Consider the following 12,357-nt stretch of genomic DNA (forward strand, 5'->3'; position numbering starts at 1 on the left):
ATTATCATTGACTTATTATTCAGGAGATGAGGTAAAACTTACGCCCATGCCAAAATGTATGCCAAATGCAATAACAGAGAAAATGATCGAACCGTTAAAAATGAAAAAGCCAAGGGTTCACCTACTAATGATGAATCCAGGTAGACAATTTTAACAAAAATAAACGTACTACCATAGAAGCTAAGCATTTTCCTTTGACGGAAAAGAAAACAGCGAAGGTGTGACTTCTATTTTAGACATTTTGGTCAAAAACGACAGCATTTAAAAGCACTGTAACTAAGATGTATCGGGTTATCAAACCATTACACAAATATAACATAAAACAAGAGGCCAAAATATATAAATCTATTTTTATTTTCCTGTTTAAATGAAACCTGCAGAACTGAGAAACTTTTTCTCCCCAATAACACAAATCTTTCTCTTTCTTTCTAGTTTTTTGGTTAAAGCATTGAACATAAAATAACAAAATGTCAAAAACTGAATGAGTAAGTTGGTAATACTGATACAAAACCTTATCGTAAAGCTTTTGCTGCGTTAAATATTGTTTAAGCACAAGCAGGGTGAGATACGTCGTCCATCACAGTAAATAGTCGTGTTCACTCGACAACACAGAGCCCAGATGTAAAACTGTGCTGCTGTTTGTCTCAAACTGTGAGTCTGTGGTTTGTACGCTGGTGTCTGAAGCTCTGCCAGAGTCTGGATCAGAGCCGCCTTCTCCTCCTCCTCCTCTTCCTCCCTCCGGAGGCTTCTCCTCACTGAGCAGCTCGTCAAAAGCAAAGTCATCCAGGTCCACCGGTCTGTGTGAGGGATTCAAAGACTCTTCCTCTTCCTGGTCAGACGGTTGCTCCTGGGCAATGAAGTCGGCCTGGAAAAGGGCCTGGATCCGGGTGAGGAAGGGGTCTCCCTCCTCATCCGGCAGGGGCTCCATGTACCTGGCCAGAGACGACAGCATCTAAGGGGAGGGGCCAGGTGGAAGAGGTACAGTGAAATGAGACAGAGAAAATAAAACTGCAGAACAGGGAACACTGGGATGTGTGAACGGACCTTCTCCAGACAGGTGAGATGGGAGTCTTTCCGGAAAAATCTCTCCATCTGCACACTCCTAGAAGAAGAAGGAACAGTTTAGATGCTTCATCTTTAAAACAGTTACCTCGCCCTAACCAAGACAAACTAAAACTAATTATTAGGAATTGGGCAATATAGAATTTTTTTATCTTGGCTCATGATAAAAAGAAACAACTCACAACAAGTTGATTGTTTGTGTTTCACTAAAAAGACGCGTGTCCTGTCTGTGACGCAATAGAGATATTTGTTTCTACACAAACAGGAAAGGTAAAGTAATTCCAGTATGTTTTAAGAGTTTTAAGCATATTTTGGTGATTATCGGGATAATATCGGGAATCGCAATTATTTTGGCCAGGATAAAACTAAAACTTTCTGAAAAACTTAAACTAAACTTAACAAACTCACTCTGAAGACTAACTATAACTAAACTAGAATAAAAAGGATTCCAAACTATTCCAGCCTTGGTCAGGACTCGGTTTCCACTCACCCGGCTGTTTGACAGTATTTGTAGATGATCCACTGAGCTCTCCTCAGCGTCTGTTCCCAGTCTGGAATGTCTTGTGATGACAGGAAGTCGAATCTGTAGGGCAGCTCTGGAGGGGGAGGGGGGGGGGAGAGAGAGCGAGAGCGAGAGCGAGAGCGAGAGAGAGAGAGAGACTCAGCCAGAGGATAAACTGTGCTACTGTGTGATGAAATCACTGACCTACATTATCAGCTGGATTTCAAAGCCTCTTGATCTTAACTGTTTTGAAGTTTTGAATCATGTCTTTTTGTGTGTGTGTGTGTGTGTGTGTGTGTGTGTAACACACTCTGTGGGCCTGAAGGCTCCTGGCTCTCTTTCACCAACAAGCAGGTAGTTTGGGAGTGGGGGGAGGGGTTGGCCGGGTCGTACGGGCTCACGATCATCCCGATGAAGGGGGCTCCGCCACGAGAGAAGTAACTCTGGAACAACCAGGTCAGAGGAAATCAGATCACACATTCAAACCAGAACGTTCAAACTCCTCCTTTCAATGTCACGCGTCAATAAAAACCTGCTGGATCAGACAGTGATCAAATATAAGAAACAGCCGGTGAAACACATTAAATTTCCTGTAAATTCGTCGCAATAAAAGTCCTCTTCCTCCCTGTAGTATTACTAAACATGTTATTGACAAAGCTAACGCTAAAGCTACGCTAAATCAACAAGTGTAACCAAGACCTATTAAACCAGTGGGACTTCTTTGACGGACCGCTCTTACCTGGAACTGGTCCTGCGTGTTTATGTCCCGTACTGAAGGGTTTGGGTGGAAGGTCGGATGCGAGTGGTACCAGCCCACCACGCTGAGGCCCAGAGACGACAGCACGTCGCAGGCCTGCGTCTGAGACAGCGGGTCCATCTCACACTGCAGACCCGTGCTCACACTGTTGCACGGCTCTGCTGCACAGATCTGCACAGAACACACAGAACACACAGACTGCTGTACACAGTAACACAAAGAAGAAATAAAGTGTTGCTTTCCACTCCGTTCTCTACCTTTAACACTCTCTGCTCCTCATTGAAGGTTCCACCGAGCAGGCCGATGACTTCCCCCCGTGACACGTGGGCATGCTGACAATCACAACACACATTAGAATACCATTAATGATAATAAATGAATGACAGGCTTGCAGCTAGGGCGGGGCAATATGGCCAAAATCACAATAGTATACTAATTAAATACTTGACAAATGAGTATTTTCTCATTTAATTAAGAAATCTAGTACAAAATGATCAGATTTTCTGAGAAATGAGTGTTAATATGTGCTTGTTATTATCAATTAAGATCATTTAACTGTGTCTGAAGATGTCTCCATGAAGGATTTCTTCACCATATGATTCCATTGAAAGACGATAAAGGATCATAGTGAAGTATCGGCCAGCCCTCCTTACACGTGATACAAAGGGGAGAGTACATTCAGCTGGTTGTGTGTAAAGCATACCATGTCCATTATGAGAAGAGTCTCTGCACACACAATAACCTGGAATGGTTCCTGGGAAGAACAGCAAAGGAGAGCTTTTAATCCTTATCAAACTAACAAAGAGACATTGTACTGCTGATGACTGAATGACGGATAAACGGCCACTGACCTGCACATCCTCTCCAAAAGACCTGCAGGGAATCAACTGGAAGGGATCAAAAGACCTAAAAGAAGACCGTAAATAGTTACACATATAAATGAATATAAAATGATATAATTATATAATGAATCCATCATGCTCACCCTCTGAACCGTGAGACCTTGCAGGGTTTAGGCTGCCTCTTCATCTCTTCTCTCCGCAGGGCGAGTTCCTCCGCACTGAGATGCTGAGGACACAGGATCAGTAAATGTGTTCATGTGAACGATCAGCTGTTTGCTGCACGGTTGCATTTTTATCTCAAAGTGTCCACACCTCGTACGTCTGTCCCTCCAAATCTTTAGAGTCGCACCAGTTTCCCCACGTGTCCCGCACGCGCCGCTTCCTGGTCCGCTGAAACGTGCAGCCAATCGGCAGTTAGCTCGAGGTTTTACATTCTTGAGGTCGGGTGTGTTTTATGGGAGTTTTGAGGAGTTTCTGGGTACCTACCATGCTCTGCAGTCTCTGGGCGAGCTGGTAGGCCTCAATGACATCTCTGCCCTCCTTGTGCTTGGAGCGGTCCACCACCTTTGGGCGATTGTAGACCGCTTGCTCTGTGAGAGAAGAGGTATGGCTCCAAATGAAAAAGGGAAGCCAGACTTAAGAAAAAGAGCAGCAAAATTCAGCTCAGTGAAGTTACCGCAGTTGAAGTTGATGGCTCCGATGAGCTCCAGGTAGGTGTGTATTCTCCCGATGCAGTTGACGTCTCCGCAGTTCTTCAGTCCAGGCCGGACTGACGTCTTGTTCAGGTACCTGGGCTTGCTCCTCAACCTGAAGAACAAAAAAAAAGTAAGACATTTTTCTGCAGAGCTGTGGTTGACAAACGTTCCCGGACAGTTTGAAGTTTTACCACTGATCCAGGATGTAGTTTCGGATCTTAAGGTATCTTTCAGGGGTCTTGGACGGTCGTCCCTCAAAGAACTCTGGGATAGCTTGTTTCTCCTCCTCAGTGATGGCCTCCATGTCCATCTCTATTTCCTGCTCAGGCACCTTGAGCTCCTCTTCTTCGTCATCCTCATCCTCCTCCTCTTCCTCCTCCTCCTCCTGGTCTTCTTCTGGCCCATCAGCTGGACTCTGCTCAGTCCTATCAGCACAATCTGGGCAGCAAATACGAACACAATGTAACACAAGAGTAAAAAAAATCCTCATCATGGGGTGGGTTATAAAGACAGTAGGTGTTGAGTCTCACCTGTGTCGTCACTACTGGCCTCCTCCAGTTGACCAGTCTGTGCTGGGCTCTCAGACTGGGAGACTTCTTCGTTGTCATCCGTCATCTGCTCCGAGTCTTTCTGAGCTGCCGTCTGAGGGTTTTTTGGAGGGGGTGGCTCTCTCTCGTCCAGCCCGGTCACAACGGTCTTCTCCGAGGAAGGGAGGGAAGACGAGGGTCGAGGACTTTGCGGAGACAGCGAGGTGTGGCCGAGTCGGTCCTTCGTCTCAGGCAGACCTGGCTCTTCCTGCTCCTCTGTGTCCGTCTGGACATCACGCTCCGGCTCACAGAGGTCAGTTCTGAGCTCAGCCGGCGGTCCGTCGTCACCGCCGGCGTCGTCTCCGTCGTCGCTCAGATCATCGGTGATGTCCACCTCCTCGTCCTCTTCATCGGAGAGCTTCTCTATGCGGACAGTGTTTGTCAGAGCGGACGCCTGACTGGAGGTGGGCTGAGGAGGCTGTAAGTGTGGCTCGGGACCAGCAGAGGGAGCTGCAGCTCTGGGTTCTGATGTAGTCTGAAAAAAACAAAAAAAGCATGCACAGATGACGAAAGAGTTTGTTCGTTTTCACATTTCTTATTTCCCAGGCCGTCCTGAGGAATGCGTTTCTGGTTGTGAAAGAGTTTGAGCACTGAGGAACGACCACGGTTAGGCTCGTATTAACAGACTGGAACATGTGAAAGTAAAAGCAGGTCTCACCTTGTGTTTGAAATACTGTCGGGCATAACTCTTGACCTGAAAAATGGAACGGCTGCCGACCAACTTGGCAATCTTAGTCCACCTTCGACCAAACTGAGCCTGCAGAAAACAAACACACACCTGGTTATTTTTGGACAATACGCTCACAAATTAACATGTCAAAGGCCTGTAAACACAAGCACCAAGAGCTCACCAGTCCTTCCTCAAACAGGTCTTTCTCCTGTTTGGACCAGCGAGTGGAGGAGCCGGAGCCCGAGGCCGACGTCTTGGCCGGAGACCTGAACACCCGATGAGACAAAAGTGTGACGTACAGCAAAATGCTAACAACTGTTGGTGTGAATGCTAAAGAAAGGTTTGACTCACTTCTTCACTTTGGGCTTGTTGTCTGCATCACTTTCCCAAATGTGGTCCGGAATCCCCTCACCTGTCAGGTAGTATCTACAAGCTTAGTTCAGGACCAACACCTTTAATACAGAATGTCACAAGCAATTATCTGATAAACGACTCTTTAAAAGATAAATGAATGTGTTCATCATTAATCTTTATAATTTGTTTACACTCGTTCTCTCTTTATTTTATGTCTTTAATTTCTACAATTAGTTACTTAATGCTCACTGGGAGGAGCTTTATTAAAATCATCAATATTTGTCAAGACAAGTCATTCCTTAGCATCTCACCTCTCATAGTCTCTGCATTGGACAATACAGGATCTATTAAAATTGCAATAAACGATATTATTTTAATTTTAAGACGATTTTATGCCACTGATATAATGCCACCCTTTAAAAGAGCAAAGAGCCTTTCATTTTGAAAACGCAAATAATAAAACAGCTAGAAACTAGGCCCAGTTTTACATAATTTATAAATGTTTACTGTATATGTCGATACGTCACTGGCTCTGTCGTCCATCAGGTCTGCAGTAAAGACACTTAAAAGACTCTGCAGCCATTACGACACTGTCGTTTACAAACGTGTGTGTGTGTGTGTGGTGCGTTTGAGGGCCAGTGAAAAGGATACTGTTCCTCCAGCAGCATCCTCTCGATCACCTCCCTGTTCTCCGGACTGATGGAGCTGTCCAGCTGCCATGGCTGCACAACAGAGACAGAGACAGAGACAGAGACACACACACACACACACACACACACACACACACACAGAGAGAGAGAGTCAACTACAACAACACAAGCATCAACAGCCACACAGGAGTCAGTTAGCCTAGTGAACTCGTACCAGTATCCCCGCGCTGCTCTTCCATCCGGACTGGATGAACTGCTCCGGGACTAGACCTCCTCCGTCCAGCTCACTGAAACAGAGAGAAAAGACACGATAAGGGCCGAGGAGGACTCCCATCAGTCCATGGAGACCCACAGAGCAGCTAACCGCCGCTGTAGACCGCTACGTGGGACTAAAGAACAACGAGCAGGTCTCCGTAGATTAGTGTGGACGACAGCACACAGGACCAGCGCACCGTGTGAGCGTTAATTCATCAGAAACAGGCAATATTCTCACCGAATACTGTCGTCAAACTCGTCTCCCTCGATGTCAACATCCACCTCGTCCTCCATGTTGTCGGATAAACGTAAACAACGGAGAGAGAGCGAGAGCGCGAGAGCGCCGGAGGAAAAACAGCGCTCTGCTCTGCTCACAGCGACACCTGGTGGTGGGATGAACTAACACGATTAACTAGCACCTACTAACACTACCGCTACTGCTACTTCTACTACCACCACTACCACTACCACAACTGCTACTGCTAATACTAATACTATTACTACTACTACTGCTACTACAGTGGCGGCTGGTGGAAATGTTCTAGGTAGGGCTGTGCCACATCCAATCAATTTCAGCAAACATCCCAGTATGAGTTAATGCAAACAATTTAAGGTATCAAACACATATTACTACGTTGCAGTTAAATATTTAACCTTTATTCCAACATGAAAAAAAGCAGTAAATAACACTTTGACAAACACGTGAGAACATCTTATTTTTGTCACCCTCACAAGCAATTCAGTATAATATAATAATATATCATACAACAGTGAAGACGGATCACAGATTAAACTCCAGCTTTATATTTGTGTAATGTCACTAATATAATATGGTTAAAAAATTTAACTACAACATTTGGTGTATGCAAGAGCAGCTGAAGTGGAGATTTCTGCAACGAGAAAAAAAACTTCGAAAAGATAACATGCACCACAGGCACCATCCAATGGTTTCCTACATTTTGTTTAGTGTCCTGTAGTATAATATCTGCGGGGAGAAGTATTTGCGTCTCCTGCATGACCTAAATACTGAAGTGTGTTCAGCTTTAACCACCAGCAGGAGTAATATGAACCTGCACAATGCTGCTGATGAAGACGCCTTTTATCCCATAAAAGTTGTTCCATTTATCATATTTTACCTTTTCCTTTACAAACTAGGTCTGATTCAAGACTGATTGATGATAAACGAACAGTAAAGGCTAAATATGAAGACACCAACAATAAAAGACAAACGTTTGAGACAACAAAAAAAAAGGTTTTATTTAGAAATTCACAGTTTCTAATGGCACTACAGTTTTGTAGTAACTCACTCCTGCTCAAAAAATACTGTGCAGCTCTTCAGAGTTAATCACACAGAGAAAGAGTGAGAGAGAGAAGAGATAGCACTTGGCATATAAGGTAAAAAAAAAAAAAGGCATGAGGAGTCATTCAAAGTGCACTGCGCTCCTAGAATTTCTCTCCGAGGGCGTTCTCCCTCGTCGCTGTGTTACGGGATAAGTAGATTCAAAGTAGTCTTTCTCATAACACAGACAAACACACACACATACATGAGATCAACAAATAAATCCTCACATGCATACAGGTTTACACACACACAAACATAAGATCGTACACATTCAAAGAAGAAAAAAAAAAAAAAAAAAAAAAAAAAAAGGGTAAAAAACCCAACTCATGATTTGTGGAACATACAGAATCACATTAATAGTGTTCCACATTCACCCATCTCCGCTGCGTTCCCTTTATTAGACCATTCACATCCGTCTCCTCACAAAAGAGTCATTCAAAGGTGGGGCGACCACGTGAAGTCAAAGAGCCGTGACAAGGGGGGAAAAAATAAAAAAAAATAAAAAAATGAGTACAATGAGAGAGGATGCACAGATCAGGGGGGGAAAAAAGCAGGCGTGAAGATGAAAGCGTTTAAAGCTCCATAATGGGAACACACGTTAAAGAGTGGCTGATAAAAGCAGGTATATATTAAAACGTCAGTCACAGAAAAGTCGTGCAATGGTGGCCAGAGGCGACCTCGGTGGATGAAGATATGTAAAAGAGGAAGAGGAGCTGTGGAAGCTGGTCAGGAGAGGCAACGATGCCCTTTTGAGAGGCAGAAGAAAATAATCTCTTTAAAAAAGTCCAACCACTCAGAGCCAGTCAGAAACTGCATACATGAAGAAAAATATACATTTTATTATTTTAAAAAAAAAATGAATTCTCACATGCGCATCCCTACCTACGCTGCTTAAACATTAAACCGAATGTCGGCGTGTTTAAAACCGGTTTGGTTAGTGATCAGACGATAACCAACACTCATTACAGCCCTTTCCACTACGTCTGCTACCCAGCAGCTCTGAACAGAAACAAAAAGCAGCAGTGTGACGATCCCAACAACTTTCTCGTGATTATCGTGTAAAAAATAAAAATTGCGGTAGGACATGTGACTGCGATCAAACAGACTCGGGGGGGGGGGGGGGGGGGGGGGCTGCCATAACGTCAGGCTAAGATGTAAAGAAATAAACAAAAGAAGAAGAAAGTGTCAGTGCGGTCGAGTGCGTTTCACTGTGATATTTCTACGTAACGTTATCACATGGATGAACTACAGGACTGGGAGACTGGCAAGCCAGCTGGGTTCGTTTTAAATAAATAAATAGATAAATAAAACTGGTCTGTCAGACTCGGCTGCAGGGTCCCAGTATGGTGTGTATGTGTGTGAGTGTGTGTGAGACACAAATGTAAACATTCAGCTCTGCAACCTAACGTGCTCCTACAGTACACTGTGCCCTGAACAGGGAAACGCATCGCCTCCATGATGGTTTGAGAATAAACAGGAGCATGGCTCAGCTATGGATGAGAGAAATATTGAAATATAACGGAACTAAACGATATAAACCTCCACGGTGGCTTTGCCTCTGGCCTGTTTGAAGCCTTTACCTTCCTCACAGTCACAATATCCTCTGTAACAAGTGCAATTTCTCTGTATTCGATGTGTGAGCAAGCTCTTCGGGGCCAGCCCAAACTAACGGAGTGAGGACAGTTTTATGGTGAAACTAGTGGGATCCACAAACTGCTGCGATCGTCTTTGTAATTACGAGGGTTAACCGGGACACTAAACACATTCGGACATGTAAAAATCCTGTTCTTCATTCAGCTCTGGTGGTTGGTTTGGAAGAGACTGGCGGGGGGGGGGGGGGGGGGGTTGGGGGAAGAGAGAGAGAGCGAGAGAGAGAGAGAGAGAGGGCGAGAGAGAGAGCGTCTGGTGTACAATGAAAGATGAACGCTCTGGTCCCATAACAAACACCTGCAGGAGTTTAAGGATGTAATATGAAGACAGAATTGATAAAAAATGAATGACAATGAAAGACAGAAGGAAATAAAGATGAGACGTTAGTTTGTCACGCTTCACAGCTCTCTCACGACGACACATTTCATCCTACAGAGCAGCCTAATACTTCCTCCCCTGTGTGGGAACGTAGAGCTGAGGTCAGCACCTCTCTTCACTGTGCTCATGAGTGGGATAAAAACTTACTGGTACTCAACTGTCATGGGACAATGTGCTTATCCATTAAGAAAAAAAAAAAAACCACATTGCATTAATGTTCCACCACAGTGTCTTTAAATTTCATATGTTTAGCATTAAAAAGGTAGAGAACAGATATAAAGGCACGTAACCGTAAACAGCTCTTTGACGGGAGTGGATGAGGACCGGATGATGTCGAGCTACTGCCGCCGCAGCCACTTCAGTTCCACGGTGCGCCTGGGTGCTCATGGGAAATGTGGTTCTTTGGGTTGCAGTTAATTCTCACCTCCTCACACGTCTGCTACCTTTATGGTGTGTGTGTGTGTGTGTGTGTGTGAGTGAAATAGAAAGTTGTGTCAAAGTGTGAGTGTTCAGACGTGTCCGGTGACCGCCGTCACCCTGATGGTCCCGACACTGATGTCCTTGTTTCCCTTCATAAGCTGCTGCAGGCTGGGCAGAGAGGCCACGCCCCCTCCCTGCATGGCGGGGAACTGCAGCTCCGTCTGCAGCGACTTCCGCTGCTTCACCGAGCGCCTCTCCTTACGCGACTTGGCGGGATGCTGCTGCAGGGAGAAAGGCAGGCGAAGTCCATTGCACAGACCGGAGGAGGGGAGGACGGGGGAGGGAGGGGGGAGGCGGCTCGTGTAGGACTCCTCGGAGTGTGTGGACGAGCTGCAGCTGCTGGTCTCTGAGGGGAACTCCTTGGAGGTGCAAGTGGGCAGCGATGACACCTCCTCTGTGGAGGGAGGAGGGGGAGGCGCCGGGAGAGAAGGAGCGGGTGGAGGTAGTGGAGGTGGGGGAGGAGGCGCAGGGAGGCAGGGCTGGAAGCCGTTGCAGTTTAGACCCCCGTTTGTGAGCGGAGCCGAGGGATCGGCCAGATTCAGAATCTCAACTTTGTCCAACGACTTTGACTTGTAGCGCTTTTTCTACAAAAAGAACACAAAGACAGGAGGAGCGAATGATGAAAACAAAACACATTCAGGGAACGCAAAGAAGCATCTAATAGTGCAACGCCGTATTAACCACTTTTGTGCTCGACACTACGGTCACATCAGGGTGGGGAGGTTTCACAGGAGTGATGGAATCTGGGATTAGGAGGAAACTAGTCAGAGGGTTCCCACGCTCTCTAGAGATCGTTCCTCTCTGTGGATGTCTGATGTAAAAGACGTGTAGTCTATGAACTCATCTATAAAATCATCTCCTACGGGCTTAGAAATTGATCATAGAATAAAATAAGATAATAAGAACTACCACAGTTACATTTAATATATAGGATAATGTAATATATTATTCAGACTTTTGACCACTTAAGTTGTAAACTCATCCAATCTGCATGTGCTACTATGCAGGAGTAACATAACAGAACCAAAATACTCTGGTCCATAAACTACCATTTGACCGTTAATACAGTCTTAAACAGAAGGTAATATCTGTTTTGGGAAGCCCTACAATATAGACTAGTACTTCATTCTCAGTTAAAGGAAAACAGAAGAATATTGAAATCAATCTTCAGGAAATTTGACTTTTTCTCTCATTTTCCATGACAGGAAAATTGGTCGACTTCCAGGACATATAGGAACCCTGAAATATTATAAGAAGCTTCCTGATCTAAATAAAGTCTCTACACTGATCAGTGCTGTGTTACGATACAAGTCCACAATAAACCACGCTTAAATCACCTCATCAAATGTCTTAACTGGAGAGGAGGCATTGTGACGCGTTTTAATTTTGAAGGACTTGCAATGAAGACAGTGTCTGCAGAGAAGTGGTTAACAGGCCTTTGGAGTGGGCTGAATCTTAACACTGTTCAGCTGCTCCCTTATCTCGGCTACTCCACAGAGAATCAGCGACTGACGAAGAAGCCATTCTCTGCTCTAGCACACTTATAGTACAGACTGACTGACACTAGAAAAACCAACAACAACAACAAAGAAACACACAGAGAGCACTTGAAAAGTAAGGCGGCCGACACGGCCAACAGCAGCAGTTGGAAACAGACACTGTACCTTTTTCTCTGGAGAAAACCTTAGAGGTTCTACAATGTACAAGTCATCGGGACCTACTGGGGAGGGGAGAGAGGGGCCATGTTAATGATGGAATGGCAAATAGGAATACATACATGTAACAAGCATGAAGTGACCTTGCAAGTAGTTTTATCAAAAGATGCAACGGCAACAAAAAAAATCCATATTATAATCATGGCTTATTGTACACAAGTGATTTGACTAAAACAAACAACTAGGGTGAAGCTAAAATCACAGAAAAAGCATTAATTTATTATCGATCACTACTTGCAAATGTCTACCATGAGCCAGCGAAGCACCATGCTCTATTATTACACTCCTCGAGTCTGCATGTGGCCACAAGCTGGCAATGACAGCCTCTCAGCCTCAAGGGCAAACCCACTCACCCACACACACATATATATACACACACACACAGCTGAGGGATAATGAACAGCAGGGGGAGTTTTAG

The 12,357-nt window shown here is 45.0% G+C and overlaps 2 protein-coding genes across 6 annotated transcripts in view; both read right to left on the reverse strand.

Annotated features, from left to right (window-relative positions):
• Nucleotides 1-336: 336 nt before the first annotated feature.
• On the reverse strand, nucleotides 337-6,724 carry mysm1 (Myb-like, SWIRM and MPN domains 1). Its single transcript, XM_076087434.1, has 20 exons — nucleotides 6,613-6,724; nucleotides 6,334-6,406; nucleotides 6,121-6,191; nucleotides 5,467-5,541; nucleotides 5,297-5,381; nucleotides 5,104-5,202; nucleotides 4,389-4,920; nucleotides 4,050-4,296; nucleotides 3,840-3,970; nucleotides 3,650-3,753; nucleotides 3,476-3,553; nucleotides 3,307-3,389; nucleotides 3,173-3,227; nucleotides 3,025-3,075; nucleotides 2,579-2,653; nucleotides 2,304-2,492; nucleotides 1,875-2,007; nucleotides 1,553-1,658; nucleotides 1,045-1,102; nucleotides 337-952 (listed from the first exon to the last, which is right to left on the reverse strand). The coding sequence occupies exons 1-20, from the start codon at nucleotides 6,666-6,668 to the stop codon at nucleotides 578-580; spliced, it is 2,676 nt and encodes an 891-aa protein (XP_075943549.1). The 5' UTR covers nucleotides 6,669-6,724; the 3' UTR covers nucleotides 337-577.
• An 881-nt stretch (nucleotides 6,725-7,605) lies between these two features.
• suco (SUN domain containing ossification factor) overlaps nucleotides 7,606-12,357 on the reverse strand; it is a 39,621-nt gene continuing 34,869 nt past the window's right edge. For 3 of the 5 annotated variants that reach the window (XM_076087432.1, XM_076087431.1, XM_076087429.1), the window contains 2 exons: nucleotides 11,889-11,944; nucleotides 7,606-10,808 (listed from right to left, as the gene is read on the reverse strand). In XM_076087432.1, the coding sequence (XP_075943547.1) occupies nucleotides 10,254-10,808; nucleotides 11,889-11,944 (611 nt within the window). In that variant the 3' untranslated portion in view covers nucleotides 7,606-10,253. The remainder of the gene's footprint in view (nucleotides 10,809-11,888; nucleotides 11,945-12,357) is intronic. The other 2 variants (XM_076087430.1, XM_076087433.1) reach the window with 2 other exon arrangements.

This window comes from Anarhichas minor, unplaced genomic scaffold, assembly GCF_050575085.1.
Source record: "Anarhichas minor isolate MPS153535 unplaced genomic scaffold, ASM5057508v1 ptg000010l, whole genome shotgun sequence".
Lineage (NCBI taxonomy): Eukaryota > Metazoa > Chordata > Actinopteri > Perciformes > Anarhichadidae > Anarhichas > Anarhichas minor.